Source organism: Gigantopelta aegis, chromosome 5, assembly GCF_016097555.1.
Source record: "Gigantopelta aegis isolate Gae_Host chromosome 5, Gae_host_genome, whole genome shotgun sequence".
Classification (NCBI taxonomy): Eukaryota; Metazoa; Mollusca; class Gastropoda; order Neomphalida; family Peltospiridae; genus Gigantopelta; species Gigantopelta aegis.
Genome location: NC_054703.1, coordinates 471,112 through 487,522, shown reverse-complemented (window position 1 = coordinate 487,522; position 16,411 = coordinate 471,112). Strand labels below are relative to the sequence as shown.

General features: G+C 35.4%; 1 protein-coding gene across 1 annotated transcript in view; it reads right to left on the bottom strand.

Annotated features, from left to right (window-relative positions):
• The window catches only part of LOC121373448 (centrosomal protein of 78 kDa-like), a 159,375-nt gene that overhangs the window by 134,926 nt on the left and 8,038 nt on the right, over window positions 1-16,411 (bottom strand). Inside the window, exons 3-6 of the mRNA XM_041500109.1 lie at window positions 15,771-15,871; window positions 13,766-13,935; window positions 11,635-11,707; window positions 1,008-1,111 (exon numbers count right to left, since the gene is read on the bottom strand). Coding sequence (XP_041356043.1) covers window positions 1,008-1,111; window positions 11,635-11,707; window positions 13,766-13,935; window positions 15,771-15,871 — 448 coding nt within the window. The remainder of the gene's footprint in view (window positions 1-1,007; window positions 1,112-11,634; window positions 11,708-13,765; window positions 13,936-15,770; window positions 15,872-16,411) is intronic.

The window sequence follows — 16,411 nt, the reverse complement described above, 5'->3', positions numbered from 1 at the left end:
AAAAAGGCGTTCCCTGTAAAACAGACTATAAATACATTAAATTAATTTTACTATACCTTCCCACAGAGAAAACCTTTTTTCATACTATGGAATGTGCTATAAGTTATTTATTTCTGAGCAGATTGTTTTCACAACTGCACACAAAAAAATAATATTGTTTTGTTATTTCCAAAACACTTTTACTTTTTTTTTTACGTCAAACTAAACTGAAATTATTCACAAAAAACCCATCTTCATAGAGGGATGGGACGGACTAAAAGTCGTTTTTGTTTATTTCTTAAAATTACCGATATCGGGTCCACTTGACTCGTAGAATTCAAGAGTTATTTATCGTCTTTTCTACTACATCACAAGTATTAGAACATACAGTGTAGCAAAATAATTCGCACGAAAAGCTAAAGAACAAAACAAGAATAAAAGTTGTAAATTAGTGGTAAGCCGTCTTCACGACCATTTTCATCGTCATCTGTCAGGCCGGTGGTTCGTCGGAAGATGTTCCAGGTTCAAACTGATTAGGCATTATTTGTTGTGTTGCACAAATATTAGTCCAGTCGTCATTACTACACTTAGTCTATTCATCATCGAAAGAAGAATCGCATGATCAATGAGCTTGGCAGTCGCTGTCGGTCCCACTTTCGCTTGCGCCGGAAGTCATCTCGTGGTAGGTTTCTGTGAAGCGCGTTCCCTTCGTGACGTCATGGCTATTTACAGGCAAATGTTTTTACCGAGAATTTTACTCGGTCGTTTCTGGCAGTGTTCTACGGGAGTGATGTTTTAATACTTTTATGGGGCATTTTCGTAATTATTGATTTACATATCAGTGTAAAATATTATTGCAATGAATTAAGAAAGCATTTAATTGTGGAATTTGAAATTTTAGTGTATGGTCTGGCACAGCACTTTAAGACATGAAACTCCATGATTTACAAGGCAACATATGATTTGGTCATGTCAAAGGAAGCACAAAGGGGACATAACTCTTATTTTAAAACACAAGAGTTACCTACCTTGATAACCTGAGCAAGACATTCGGCTCCACGCCACGTGAGACTGCAGCCTGTGAAGTTCACTGAACTGATGTTCGTCGCATTCCTAACTCCCTTACAGACAACTAGAAATAAAACAACACATGCTTAACTCCCTTACAGACAACTAGAAATATAACAAAACATGCTTAACTCCCTTACAGACAACTAGTAATAAAACAAGACATTCTTAACTCCCTTACAGACAACTAGAAACATAACAACACATGCTTAACTCCCTTACAGACAACTAGAAACATAACAACACATGCTTAACTCCCTTACAGACAACTAGAAATAAAACAAGACATTCTTAACTCCCTTACAGACAACTAGAAATAAAACAAGACATGCTCAACTCCCTTACAAACAACTAGAAATAAAACAAGACATGCTCAACTCCCTTACAGACAACTAGAAATAAAACAGCACATGCTTAACTCCCTTACAGACAACTAGAAATAAAACAGCACCTGCTTAACTCCTTACAGACAACTAGAAATATAACAAGACATGCTTAACTCCCTTACAGACAACTAGAAATATAACAAGACATGCTTAACTCCCTTACAGACAACTAGAAATAAAACAAGACATGCTTAACTCCCTTACAGACAACAAGAAATATAACGACATTTGCTTAACTCCCTTACAGACAACAAGAAATATAACGACACATGCTTAACTCCCTTACAGACAACTAGAAATATAACAAGACATGCTTAACTCCCTTACAGACAACTAGAAATAAAACAGCACATGCTTAACTCCCTTACAGACAACTAGAAATAAAACAACACAAGCTTAACTCCCTTACAGACAACTAGTAATAAAACAAGACATTCTTAACTCCCTTACAGACAACTAGAAACATAACAACACATGCTTAACTCCCTTACAGACAACTAGAAATATAACAACACATGCTTAACTCCCTTACAGACAACTAGAAATAAAACAAGACATGCTTAACTCCCTTACAGACAACTAGAAATAAAACAAGACATGCTTAACTCCCTTACAGACAACTAGAAATAAAACAGCACATGCTTAACTCCCTTACAGACAACTAGAAATAAAACAGCACATGCTTAACTCCCTTACAGACAACCAGAAATAAAAAACACATGCTTAACTCCCTTACAGACAACTAGAAATAAAACAAGACATGCTTAACTCCCTTACAGACAACTAGAAATAAAACAAGACATGCTTAACTCCCTTACAGACAACAAGAAATATAACAACACATGCTTAACTCCCTTACAGACAACTAGAAATATAACAACACATGCTTAACTCCCTTACAGACAACTAGAAATATAACAAGACATGCTTAACTCCCTTACAGACAACTAGAAATAAAACAGCACATGCTTAACTCCCTTACAGACAACTAGAAATAAAACAACACAAGCTTAACTCCCTTACAGACAACTAGAAATAAAACAAGACATGCTTAACTCCCTTACAGACAACTAGAAACATAACAACACATGCTTAACTCCCTTACAGACAACTAGAAATATAACAACACATGCTTAACTCCCTTACAGACAACTAGAAATAAAACAACACATGCTTAACTCCCTTACAGACAACTAGAAATAAAACAAGACATGCTTAACTCCTTACAGACAACCAGAAATAAAACACATGCTTAACTCCCTTACAGACAACTAGAAATATAACAAGACATGCTTAACTCCCTTACAGACAACTAGAAATAAAACAAGACATTCTTAACTCCCTTACAGACAACTAGAAATAAAACAAGACATGCTAAACTCCCTTACAGACAACTAGAAATAAAACAAGACATGCTTAACTCCCTTACAGACAACTAGAAATAAAACAGCACATGCTTAACTCCCTTACAGACAACTAGAAATAAAACAGCACCTGCTTAACTCCTTACAGACAACCAGAAATAAAACACATGTTTAACTCCCTTACAGACAACTAGAAACATAACAACACATGCTTATCTCCCTTACAGACAACTAGAAATACAACAACACATGCTTAACTCCCTTACAGACAACTAGAAATAAAACAAGACATTCTTAACTCCCTTACAGACAACTAGAAATAAAACAAGACATGCTCAACTCCCTTACAGACAACTAGAAATAAAACAAGACATGCTTAACTCCCTTACAGACAACTAGAAATAAAACAGCACATGCTTAACTCCCTTACAGACAACTAGAAATAAAACAGCACCTGCTTAACTCCTTACAGACAACCAGAAATAAAACACATGCTTAACTCCCTTACAGACAACTAGAAATATAACAAGACATGCTTAACTCCCTTACAGACAACTAGAAATAAAACAAGACATGCTTAACTCCCTTACAGACAACTAGAAATAAAACAAGACATGCTTAACTCCCTTACAGACAACTAGAAATAAAACAACACATGCTTAACTCCCTTACAGACAACTAGAAATATAACAAGACATGCTTAACTCCCTTACAGACAACTAGAAATAAAACAGCACATGCTTAACTCCCTTACAGACAACTAGAAATAAAACAACACAAGCTTAACTCCCTTACAGACAACTAGTAATAAAACAAGACATTCTTAACTCCCTTACAGACAACTAGAAACATAACAACACATGCTTAACTCCCTTACAGACAACTAGAAATATAACAACACATGCTTAACTCCCTTACAGACAACTAGAAATAAAACAAGACATGCTTAACTCCCTTACAGACAACTAGAAATAAAACAAGACATGCTTAACTCCCTTACAGACAACTAGAAATAAAACAGCACATGCTTAACTCCCTTACAGACAACTAGAAATAAAACAGCACCTGCTTAACTCCTTACAGACAACCAGAAATAAAACACATGCTTAACTCCCTTACAGACAACTAGAAATATAACAAGACATGCTTAACTCCCTTACAGACAACTAGAAATAAAACAGCACATGCTTAACTCCCTTACAGACAACTAGAAATAAAACAACACAAGCTTAACTCCCTTACAGACAACTAGTAATAAAACAAGACATTCTTAACTCCCTTACAGACAACTAGAAACATAACAACACATGCTTAACTCCCTTACAGACAACTAGAAATATAACAACACATGCTTAACTCCCTTACAGACAACTAGAAATAAAACAACACATGCTTAACTCCCTTACAGACAACTAGAAATAAAACAAGACATGCTTAACTCCCTTACAGACAACTAGAAATAAAACAGCACATGCTTAACTCCCTTACAGACAACTAGAAATAAAACAGCACATGCTTAACTCCCTTACAGACAACTAGAAATGCTTAACTCCTTACAGACAACCAGAAATAAAACACATGCTTAACTCCCTTACAGACAACTAGAAATATAACAAGACATGCTTAACTCCCTTACAGACAACTAGAAATAAAACAAGACATGCTTAACTCCCTTACAGACAACTAGAAATATAACAACACATGCTTAACTCCCTTACAGACAACTAGAAATAAAACAACACATGCTTAACTCCCTTACAGACAACTAGAAATATAACAACACATGCTTAACTCCCTTACAGACAACTAGAAATAAAACAGCACATGCTTAACTCCCTTACAGACAACTAGAAATAAAACAACACAAGCTTAACTCCCTTACAGACAACTAGAAATAAAACAAGACATTCTTAACTCCCTTACAGACAACTAGAAACATAACAACACATGCTTAACTCCCTTACAGACAACTAGAAATATAACAACACATGCTTAACTCCCTTACAGACAACTAGAAATAAAACAGCACCTGCTTAACTCCTTACAGACAACCAGAAATAAAACACATGCTTAACTCCCTTACAGACAACTAGAAATATAACAAGACATGCTTAACTCCCTTACAGACAACTAGAAATAAAACAGCACATGCTTAACTCCCTTACAGACAACTAGAAATAAAACAACACAAGCTTAACTCCCTTACAGACAACTAGTAATAAAACAAGACATTCTTAACTCCCTTACAGACAACTAGAAACATAACAACACATGCTTAACTCCCTTACAGACAACTAGAAATATAACAACACATGCTTAACTCCCTTACAGACAACTAGAAATAAAACAAGACATGCTTAACTCCCTTACAGACAACTAGAAATAAAACAAGACATGCTTAACTCCCTTACAGACAACTAGAAATAAAACAGCACATGCTTAACTCCCTTACAGACAACTAGAAATAAAACAAGACATTCTTAACTCCCTTACAGACAACTAGAAATAAAACAAGACATGCTTAACTCCTTACAGACAACCAGAAATAAAACACATGCTTAACTCCCTTACAGACAACTAGAAATATAACAAGACATGCTTAACTCCCTTACAGACAACTAGAAATAAAACAAGACATTCTTAACTCCCTTACAGACAACTAGAAATAAAACAAGACATGCTTAACTCCCTTACAGACAACTAGAAATAAAACAAGACATGCTTAACTCCCTTACAGACAACTAGAAATAAAACAGCACATGCTTAACTCCCTTACAGACAACTAGAAATAAAACAGCACCTGCTTAACTCCTTACAGACAACCAGAAATAAAACACATGTTTAACTCCCTTACAGACAACTAGAAACATAACAACACATGCTTATCTCCCTTACAGACAACTAGAAATACAACAACACATGCTTAACTCCCTTACAGACAACTAGAAATAAAACAAGACACTAGAAATAAAACAAGACATGCTTAACTCCCTTACAGACAACTAGAAATAAAACAAGACATGCTTAACTCCCTTACAGACAACTAGAAATAAAACAGCACATGCTTAACTCCCTTACAGACAACTAGAAATAAAACAGCACCTGCTTAACTCCTTACAGACAACCAGAAATAAAACACATGCTTAACTCCCTTACAGACAACTAGAAATATAACAAGACATGCTTAACTCCCTTACAGACAACTAGAAATAAAACAAGACATGCTTAACTCCCTTACAGACAACAAGAAATATAACGACATATGCTTAACTCCCTTACAGACAACAAGAAATATAACGACACATGCTTAACTCCCTTACAGACAACTAGAAATATAACAAGACATGCTTAACTCCCTTACAGACAACTAGAAATAAAACAGCACATGCTTAACTCCCTTACAGACAACTAGAAATAAAACAACACATGCTTAACTCCCTTACAGACAACTAGAAATAAAACAAGACATGCTTAACTCCCTTACAGACAACTAGAAATATAACAACACATGCTTAACTCCCTTACAGACAACTAGAAATATAACAACACATGCTTAACTCCCTTACAGACAACTAGAAATAAAACAAGACATGCTTAACTCCCTTACAGACAACTAGAAATAAAACAAGACATGCTTAACTCCCTTACAGACAACTAGAAATAAAACAGCACATGCTTAACTCCCTTACAGACAACTAAAACAGCACCTGCTTAATACAGACAACCAGCACAAGACATGCTTAACTCCCTTACAGACAACTAGAAATAAAACACATGCTTAACTCCCTTACAGACAACTAGAAATATAACAACACATGCTTAACTCCCTTACAGACAACTAGAAATATAACAACACATGCTTAACTCCCTTACAGACAACTAGAAATAAAACAAGACATGCTTAACTCCCTTACAGACAACTAGAAATAAAACAAGACATGCTTAACTCCCTTACAGACAACTAGAAATAAAACAGCACATGCTTAACTCCCTTACAGACAACTAGAAATAAAACAGCACCTGCTTAACTCCTTACAGACAACCAGAAATAAAACACATGCTTAACTCCCTTACAGACAACTAGAAATATAACAAGACATGCTTAACTCCCTTACAGACAACTAGAAATAAAACAAGACATGCTTAACTCCCTTACAGACAACAAGAAATATAACGACATATGCTTAACTCCCTTACAGACAACAAGAAATATAACGACACATGCTTAACTCCCTTACAGACAACTAGAAATATAACAAGACATGCTTAACTCCCTTACAGACAACTAGAAATAAAACAGCACATGCTTAAACAGCACATGCTTAACTCCCTTACAGACAACTAGAAATAAAACAGCACCTGCTTAACTCCTTACAGACAACCAGAAATAAAACACATGCTTAACTCCCTTACAGACAACTAGAAATATAACAAGACATGCTTAACTCCCTTACAGACAACTAGAAATAAAACAAGACATGCTTAACTCCCTTACAGACAACAAGAAATATAACGACACATGCTTAACTCCCTTACAGACAACTAGAAATATAACAACACATGCTTAACTCCCTTACAGACAACTAGAAATAAAACAAGACATGCTTAACTCCCTTACAGACAACTAGAAATAAAACAGCACATGCTTAACTCCCTTACAGACAACTAGAAATAAAACAACACAATGCTTAACTCCCTTACAGACAACTAGAAATAAAACAAGACATGCTTAACTCCCTTACAGACAACTAGAAATATAACAACACATGCTTAACTCCCTTACAGACAACTAGAAATAAAACAAGACATGCTTAACTCCCTTACAGACAACTAGAAATAAAACAAGACATGCTTAACTCCCTTACAGACAACTAGAAATAAAACAAGACCTTAACTCCCTTACAGACAACTAGAAATAACTCCCTTACAGACAACTAGACATGCTTAACTCCCTTACAGACAACTAGAAATAAAACAGCACCTGCTTAACTCCTTACAGACAACCAGAAATAAAACACATGCTTAACTCCCTTACAGACAACTAGAAATATAACAAGACATGCTTAACTCCCTTACAGACAACTAGAAATAAAACAGCACATGCTTAACTCCCTTACAGACAACAAGAAATAAAACAGCACATGCTTAACTCCCTTACAGACAACTAGAAATAAACACACATGCTTAACTCCCTTACAGACAACTAGAAATAAAACAAGACATGCTTAACTCCCTTACAGACAACTAGAAATAAAACAGCACATGCTTAACTCCTTACAGACAACCAGAAATAAAACACATGCTTAACTCCCTTACAGACAACAAGAAATATAACGACATATGCTTAACTCCCTTACAGACAACAAGAAATATAACGACACATGCTTAACTCCCTTACAGACAACTAGAAATATAACAAGACATGCTTAACTCCCTTATAGACAACTAGAAATAAAACAGCACATGCTTAACTCCCTTACAGACAACTAGAAATAAAACAGCACCTGCTTAACTCCCTTACAGACAACCAGAAATAAAACAACACATGCTTAACTCCCTTACAGACAACCAGAAATATAACAAGACATGCTTAACTCCCTTACAGACAACTAGAAATAAAACAAGACATGCTTAACTCCCTTACAGACAACTAGAAATATAACAAGACATGCTTAACTCCCTTACAGACAACTAGAAACATAACAACACATGCTTAACTACAGACAACTTACAGACAACTAGAAATGCTTAACTCCCTTACAGACAAACACATGCTTAACTGCCTTACAGACAACTAGAAATATAACAACACATGCTTAACTCCCTTACAGACAACTAGAAACATAACAACACATGCTTAACTCCCTTACAGACAACTAGAAATATAACACATGCTTAACTCCCTTACAGACAACTAGAAACATAACACATGCTTAACTCCCTTACAGACAACTAGAAACATAACACATGCTTAACTCCCTTACAGACAACTAGAAATATAACAACACATGCTTAACTCCCTTACAGACAACTAGAACTATAACACATGCTTAACTCCCTTACAGACAACTAGAACTATAACACATGCTTAACTCCCTTACAGACAACTAGAACATAGCACATGCTTAACTCCCTTACAGACAACTAGAAACATAACAAGACATGCTTAACTCCCTTACAGACAACTAGAAACATAACAACACATGCTTAACTCCCTTACAGACAACTAGAAACATAACACATGCTTAACTCTCTTACAGACAACTAGAAACATAACACATGCTTAACTCCCTTACAGACAACTAGAAATATAACAACACATGCTTAACTCCCTTACAGACAACTAGAAATATAACACATGCTTAACTCCCTTACAGACAACTAGAAATATAACACATGCTTAACTCCCTTACAGACAACTAGAAACATAACACATGCTTAACTCCCTTACAGACAACTAACACATGACAGACAACTAGAAACATAACACATGCTTAACTCCCTTACAGACAACTAGAAACATAACACATGCTTAACTCCCTTACAGACAACTAGAAATATAACACATGCTTAACTCCCTTACAGACAACTAGAAACATAACACATGCTTAACTCCCTTACAGACAACTAGAAATATAACAACACATGCTTAACTCCCTTACAGACAACTAGAAATATAACAACACATGCTTAACTCCCTTACAGACAACTAGAAATATAACAACACATGCTGAACGCCCTTACAGACAACTAGAAATAAAACAACACATTCGTAGTCTCTTGCAGACAACTAGAAATAAAACACATTCTTAACTCTGTTACAGACAACTAGAAACAAAACAAATATTCTTCACTTTTTCACAGACAACTAACTAGAAAATATAAAGCAGTAGCATTATGATTCAATTTGATAATTCTAATCATTCATTTTCTCACAACCAACACTAATTTGGTATTTTAAATAATTAATTTAATTATAACCAGAAATAGTATAAAATACTTTAATTTCTGATCCTTAATTTAGCTATAACCAGAAATAATATATAGATGAGACTCCTCGAGTTGGTTGGTTGGTTGGTTGGTTGTTTAGTTTTTTTGGTTAAACACTTTTCTTCTAACGTTAACTTGAACAGAAATTATTGACAAAATAAATTTTTGTAGGAGGATGGGACAGACTATAGATTGGCCTATTGAAGTGTCATTTGATGACTAATTATTTGAACACTGAGGATAACCAAGCTTTTCAAGCTTCTTTCTGTATTCCTCAGACCCCAGTACTTCCAGTTTGTATCAAAGATGTTTTCTTTTACCTTGCTCTAAATGACAACCAAATCTTTTTAGTCAGTTTCAATACATATAAGTTTTAAAGGAACATATCCTAGTTTTTAAACATTAAGGCATATTTTTTACTATTATAGCCATTTTTGGTAACTGAAATCATACTTTTAATTACTTAGATTTTATGGTTTAGATAATCAATTTTCAATTCGAAGTGTTTTTTGTCATTCTGGTGTTTTTAATACCACAAAAAACATTTCTCATATTTTTAAAAACGCATGTGCGTCTGATAAGTCACAGTTATGGAGTCGAGTTTTAGTCTATTTTTAGAGGGTATTTCACCATTTCAAAGTCACAGACTCGTGTTTCACTCAATTGTAACTGTATGTGTTACAGGTTTGTAGATTAACATAACGTAATGTTAATTTTCACAGGTTGAAACTAGGGTCTGTATCATTAACACATCTTAGTAGTCATATTAACTACAGGGTTTCTGCCAGAAAGACATTTTTAGGTATGGCACTGTGGAATTGAATAATATTTACAATGTATGTGCTGAATGCAACCACAGTCAACAGGAGGTATGGGTGTCCTCCCCCAGAAAGAAAATGGGTTAGGTTTAGGGTTAGGGTTAAGAAAATCAAACAGTAATGATAAGAGTCATTAATTTTGTCAAACGGTCAAGTTAAAAAAAAAAAAAAAAAAAAAATGTATATGGTGTCATACCTGTTTTACCCTGTGGCTGAAATCCTGAACTAGTATTTTAAGTTTATTTGAACACAACTCAGACTTTATAGGTTATTTCAAGACATACAGAAGCACATTATTTCCAGGTTTGAAATGTTAATAACCCAGTCTTTTCAGTGTATGTCAACACCCAACACAATCCAGTCTTTTAGTTTTATTTCAACAATCAAGGTGACTCAATCCAAATAGTTTATTTTAACCAACAAGCTAAATCAGTCTTTTAAGTAAATTTCAACACATAACTAGCCGTTAGAAATAATTACGTAACACACGATTTTCAGGTTTGAAATGATCACAATCCAGTCTTTTCAGTTTATTTCAATGTCCCCAACAACCCAGTCTTTAAAAACAATTTCACCACTCTCATGCAAACTCTGTCAATAGAAGAAGTTTGTTTTGTTTAACAACACCACTAGAGCAAACTGATTTATTAATCATCGGCTATTGGATGTCAAAGATATGGTCATTTTAAGTCACTGAGAGGAAACCTGCTACATTTTTCAATTAGTAGCAAGGGATCTTTTATATACACCATCCCACAAAGAGGATAGCACATACCACTGCCTTTGATATACCAGTCATGGTGCAATGGCTGGAACGAGAAATAGTTCAATGGGCCCACCAACGGGGATCGATCCTAGACCGACTGAGCATCAGGTGTGCGCTTTACCAATGGGCTACGTCACGACCCACTTTTAAGTCTTTTAAGATTTCAGCAATACATACATTTACTAACTTTTGACAGTGAATACCTAATGCTATGATACATGTTTTAAGTGAACTAAAACATAAATACAAAACAAGAAAATTACCTTCTAAACCAGAATCTCCCAAACGACAGTATTCCAGTGACAAGTGATTCAGCGATATGTTTTTCGTTAGATCCTGCAAAACACAGATACAGTACATGACACAACAAAAAAACCCCATTTCATTTCAAATTAGTTTCATGCTTATATCCAATTAAGGTTCAAGCACACTGTCCTGGGCACACACCTCAGCTATCTGGGCTGTCTGTCCAGGACAGTGGGTTAGTTGGTTAGTGAGAGAAAAGAAGATGGTGTTATGGCCTTACATTGAGCCCTTAAGAACTTGCACTGGATTGGAGCTGGTACTGGGCTGCGAACCCTGTACCTACCAGCCTGTAGTCTGATGGCTTAACCACTGCACCACCGAGGCCAGTAAAAACAACAAATTTCAGCTCAATAAAAAAAAGTCTGGAAAATTTTCATATCTTCTAAGTTCAAGAGCCATAACTCTGTGACAAACAGGTAAATTGTCATGTATGTCAAACTTGATCTGTAACAGTACATGATAAAGCTATACACAAAATGTTAGCTCAGTATCTTGAGATTTTGCGAAAAAAAAGTGTAAGGGCCATAACTCTGTGACAAATGGATAAATTAATATTTTACTCGTGGAGACCCTAGTGATTAATATTTTAGACTCGTGGAGACCCTAGTGATTAATATTTTAGACTCGTGGAGACCCTAGTGATTAATATTTTAGATTCGTGGTGACCCTAGTGATTAATATTTTAGATTCGTGGTGACCCTAGTGATTAATATTTTAGATTCGTGGAGACCCTAGTGATTAATATTTTAGACTCGTGGAGACCCTAGTGATTAATATTTTAGACTCGTGGAGACCCTAGTGATTAATATTTTAGATTCGTGGAGACCCTAGTGATTAATATTTTAGACTCGTGGAGACCCTAGTGATTAATGTTTTAGACTCGTGGAGACCCTAATGATTAATGTTTTAGACTCGTGGAGACCCTAGTGATTAATATTTTAGCCTCGTGGAGACCTAGTGATTAATATTGTACTCGTGGAGACCCTAGTGATTACTATTTTAGATTCGTGGAGACCCTAGTGATTAATATTTTAGACTCGTGGAGACCCTAGTGATTAATATTTTAGACTCGTGGAGACTAGTGATTAATATTTTTGATTCATGGAGACCCTAGTGATTAATATTATAGACTCATGGAGACTCTAGTGAATAATATTATAGATAAGTGGAGACCCTAGTGATTAATATTTTAGACTCGTGGAGACCCTAGTGATTAATATTTTAGATTCGTGGAGACCCTAGTGATTAATATTTTAGCCTCGTGGAGACCTAGTGATTAATATTGTACTCGTGGAGACCCTAGTGATTAATATTTTAGATTCGTGGAGACCCTAGTGATTAATATTTTAGACTCGTGGAGACCCTAGTGATTAATATTTTAGACTCGTGGAGACTAGTGATTAATATTTTAGATTCATGGAGACCCTAGTGATTAATATTATAGACTCATGGAGACTCTAGTGAATAATATTATAGATAAGTGGAGACCCTAGTGATTAATATTTTAGACTCGTGGAGACCCTAGTGATTAATGTTTTAGACTCGTGGAGACTACATGAGCAGACAGTCGTGGCCCTAGTGATTAATATTTTAGCCTCGTGGAGACCCTAGTGATTAATATTTTAGACTCATGGAGACCCTAGTGATTAATGTTTTAGACTCGTGGAGACCCTAATGATTAATGTTTTAGACTCGTGGAGACCCTAGTGATTAATATTTTAGACTCATGGAGACCCTAGTGATTAATATTTTAGACTCGTGGAGACTACATGAGCAGACAGTCGTGGCCCTAGTGATTAATATTTTAGCCTCGTGGAGACCCTAGTGATTAATATTTTAGACTCATGGAGACCCTAGTGATTAATGTTTTAGACTCGTGGAGACCCTAATGATTAATGTTTTAGACTCGTGGAGACCCTAGTGATTAATATTTTAGACTCGTGGAGACCCTAGTGATTAATATTTTAGACTCGTGGAGACCCTAGTGATTAATATTTTAGACTCGTGGAGACCCTAGTGATTAATATTTTAGACTCGTGGAGACCCTAGTGATTAATATTTTAGACTCGTGGAGACCGTAGTGATTACCTTGACAAGTATCCCTAGGTCTCTGTCTCGGAGCGGAATCCCCTGCAGCTCGAGACAGCGCAGACTGGACGACACGAGCAGACAGTCGTGGAGAGACTTACACAGCCGGTACGTAATCTCCTTTGAACGAATGGCCGGCGTCTTTCGCTTCTGGATTGCCGCTCGCTTTTCTGTGACACAACAAAAAAAGGAATGTTCGACAATGACACCTCACCACATTGATTAATCATAGATCAACAGTTATTAAGAAAAAACCTAATGTTTGATAAAACAAGGAAAAGAAAGAAAGAAATATTTTATTTAACGATGCACTCAACACATTTTATTTACGGTTATATGGTGTCAGACATATGGTTAAGGACCACAAAGGTATTGAGAGAGGAAACCCACTGTCGCCACTTCATGGGCTACTCTTTTCGATTAGCATGGACTCTTTTTGTATGGACCATCCCACAGACAGGGTAGTACATACCACGGCCTTTGATATACCAGTCGTGGTGCACAGGCTGGAACGAGAAATAGCCCAATGGGCCCACTGACGGGGATCGATCCTACACCGATTGTGCATCGAGCGAGCGCTGTACCACTGGGCTACATTCTGCTCCCTGTAAAACAAGGTGTCCGTATCAAACAGGACCACATAGCACATCCTGCAATTCTGCCCCCTCTGGCTGTCAAGCTTTGAGGTTCCAAAGAAGACTTAACAGAGACTCCAAATCTAAAGCATGATTAACTATAGCTTGATTTTTAGATAGTTTTTAAGACAATTTTAATTTATATTTTATACCAACTATAGCTTGAGTGCAGAAGAAGAAGATAAAACAAGAATTTTGTGAAATTAGATGTGTTGTCTACTATACATTTATAAGATTTCAATGACAGCTGCATGTTCAACATGACTAAAAAAAAAAAAATTAAACTGAATTTTTAAAAATTAAACTTTAAAACAAATTCAATTAAAATTTTAATTTAATTAATTTTTGTGATGAACATCCATTGGTGCAACTATAAAGCACGTTTTAGTGATCTTGGCTTTTAATTTTGTAAAAACGAGACAAAAAAATAACACCTCAGCACATTGTTTAATCAGCGGTTATCAGAAAAAAAATGGAATGTTTCTTTAATTACACCCCCGCACATTAATCAATAATTATTAAGAAAGGAAATGTACATTATTACAACCTGTCTGTGGGATGATGCATATATTTAAAGATCCCTTGCTACTAATTTCCTCTCTGAAACTACATGTGTATATGTCAAAATGACCAAATGTTTGACATCCAATGATTAATAAATCAATGTGCTCTAGTGATGTCGTTAAACAAAACAAACTTCTTATTACACCCCAGCACATTGTTTAGTAAGCAGTTGTTAAAAAAGGTAAAAAAATTTATTTTAATGACACCCCAACACAGTGTTCAATCTGCGTAAGTAAACAACACAAGGAATGTATTCTAATGACACTCCAAAATAATAAGAAGATAAAAAAATTCTTAAAGCTGCCATCTCTGGTTTCAGTCTTATAAAATCAAGTTCTACGTTCAAATACAAGCATGACTGCACTTTTAATTTACTCGCGAGTTGTCGCCATTAACGCATATCGTCAAATACTTACTACGCACTTCGAACAATTCTCGCCATTTTGTAATGCAACAGTAGCTAAACCATGCTATTTTTAGCCGTATTTGACGTTGGTAGGAGCCTGTCAAAAGTGTCCCACTTTCAAAATACTGGGTTTATTTTTAACTTGGAAAAGCCAGCGTAGCGAATCCAATGCGGAGTACGGCATCTTATATGCACCAAATGTGATTGGATTAACTGTTCTAAATGCTTAAATAATAAAAATATTCCAGGGACTGCCGCTTTAAAAGGTTCAGAAATCCTAAAATGTACTTCAGTTAGAGAATTTTACAATTCAGTCCATAAAAATAAAACCATGCTCCTCTACGTCAAAATAACAACCCTTTGAAATTTCCTGCTGTTATTTTTTAAACAGAGAACTCACCATTTTCATCTCCGAATGGCTGAAAGTAACTGCGGACAGCGACGAAGTCAAGGCTCTTGTTAATACGTAGAGTATTCAATATAGGCTGCCAGTCATTGGCTCTGAAAAGTTTATCACACTCAGTAAGTAATTTCATAAAGAAAACTATCTATCTATTACTATCTATTATCCATCTATTACTTCTTCTCTCCTTTTTAATCTTATCATAAATCTTCAGATTCTGTCTGTAAGTTATGATGAGTTATGACAGTGTAAGTTATGCTGAGTTATGACAATGTAAGTTATGACTAGTTACATGTGTACCAGATTCTGTCTGTAAGTTATGATGAGTTATGACAATGTAAGTTATGATGAGTTATGACAAAGTAAGCTATGACTAGTTACATGTGTACCAGATTCTGTCTGTAAGTTATGATGAGTTATGACAATGTAAGTTATGATGAGTTATGACAGTGTAAGTTATGACTACCGTATTTTCCGGCTATTACACACATTGGTGTATAAACCACACCCCTTGTTTTTAGACCAAGTTCCAACCTTCATCTGTACATAAACAGCACCTTTAAATAATCCGTGGTTAAAATAAAGCAACAAACTTAATTACAGTTAATTATTGTTTGTATTTAATAATAATAAAGAGA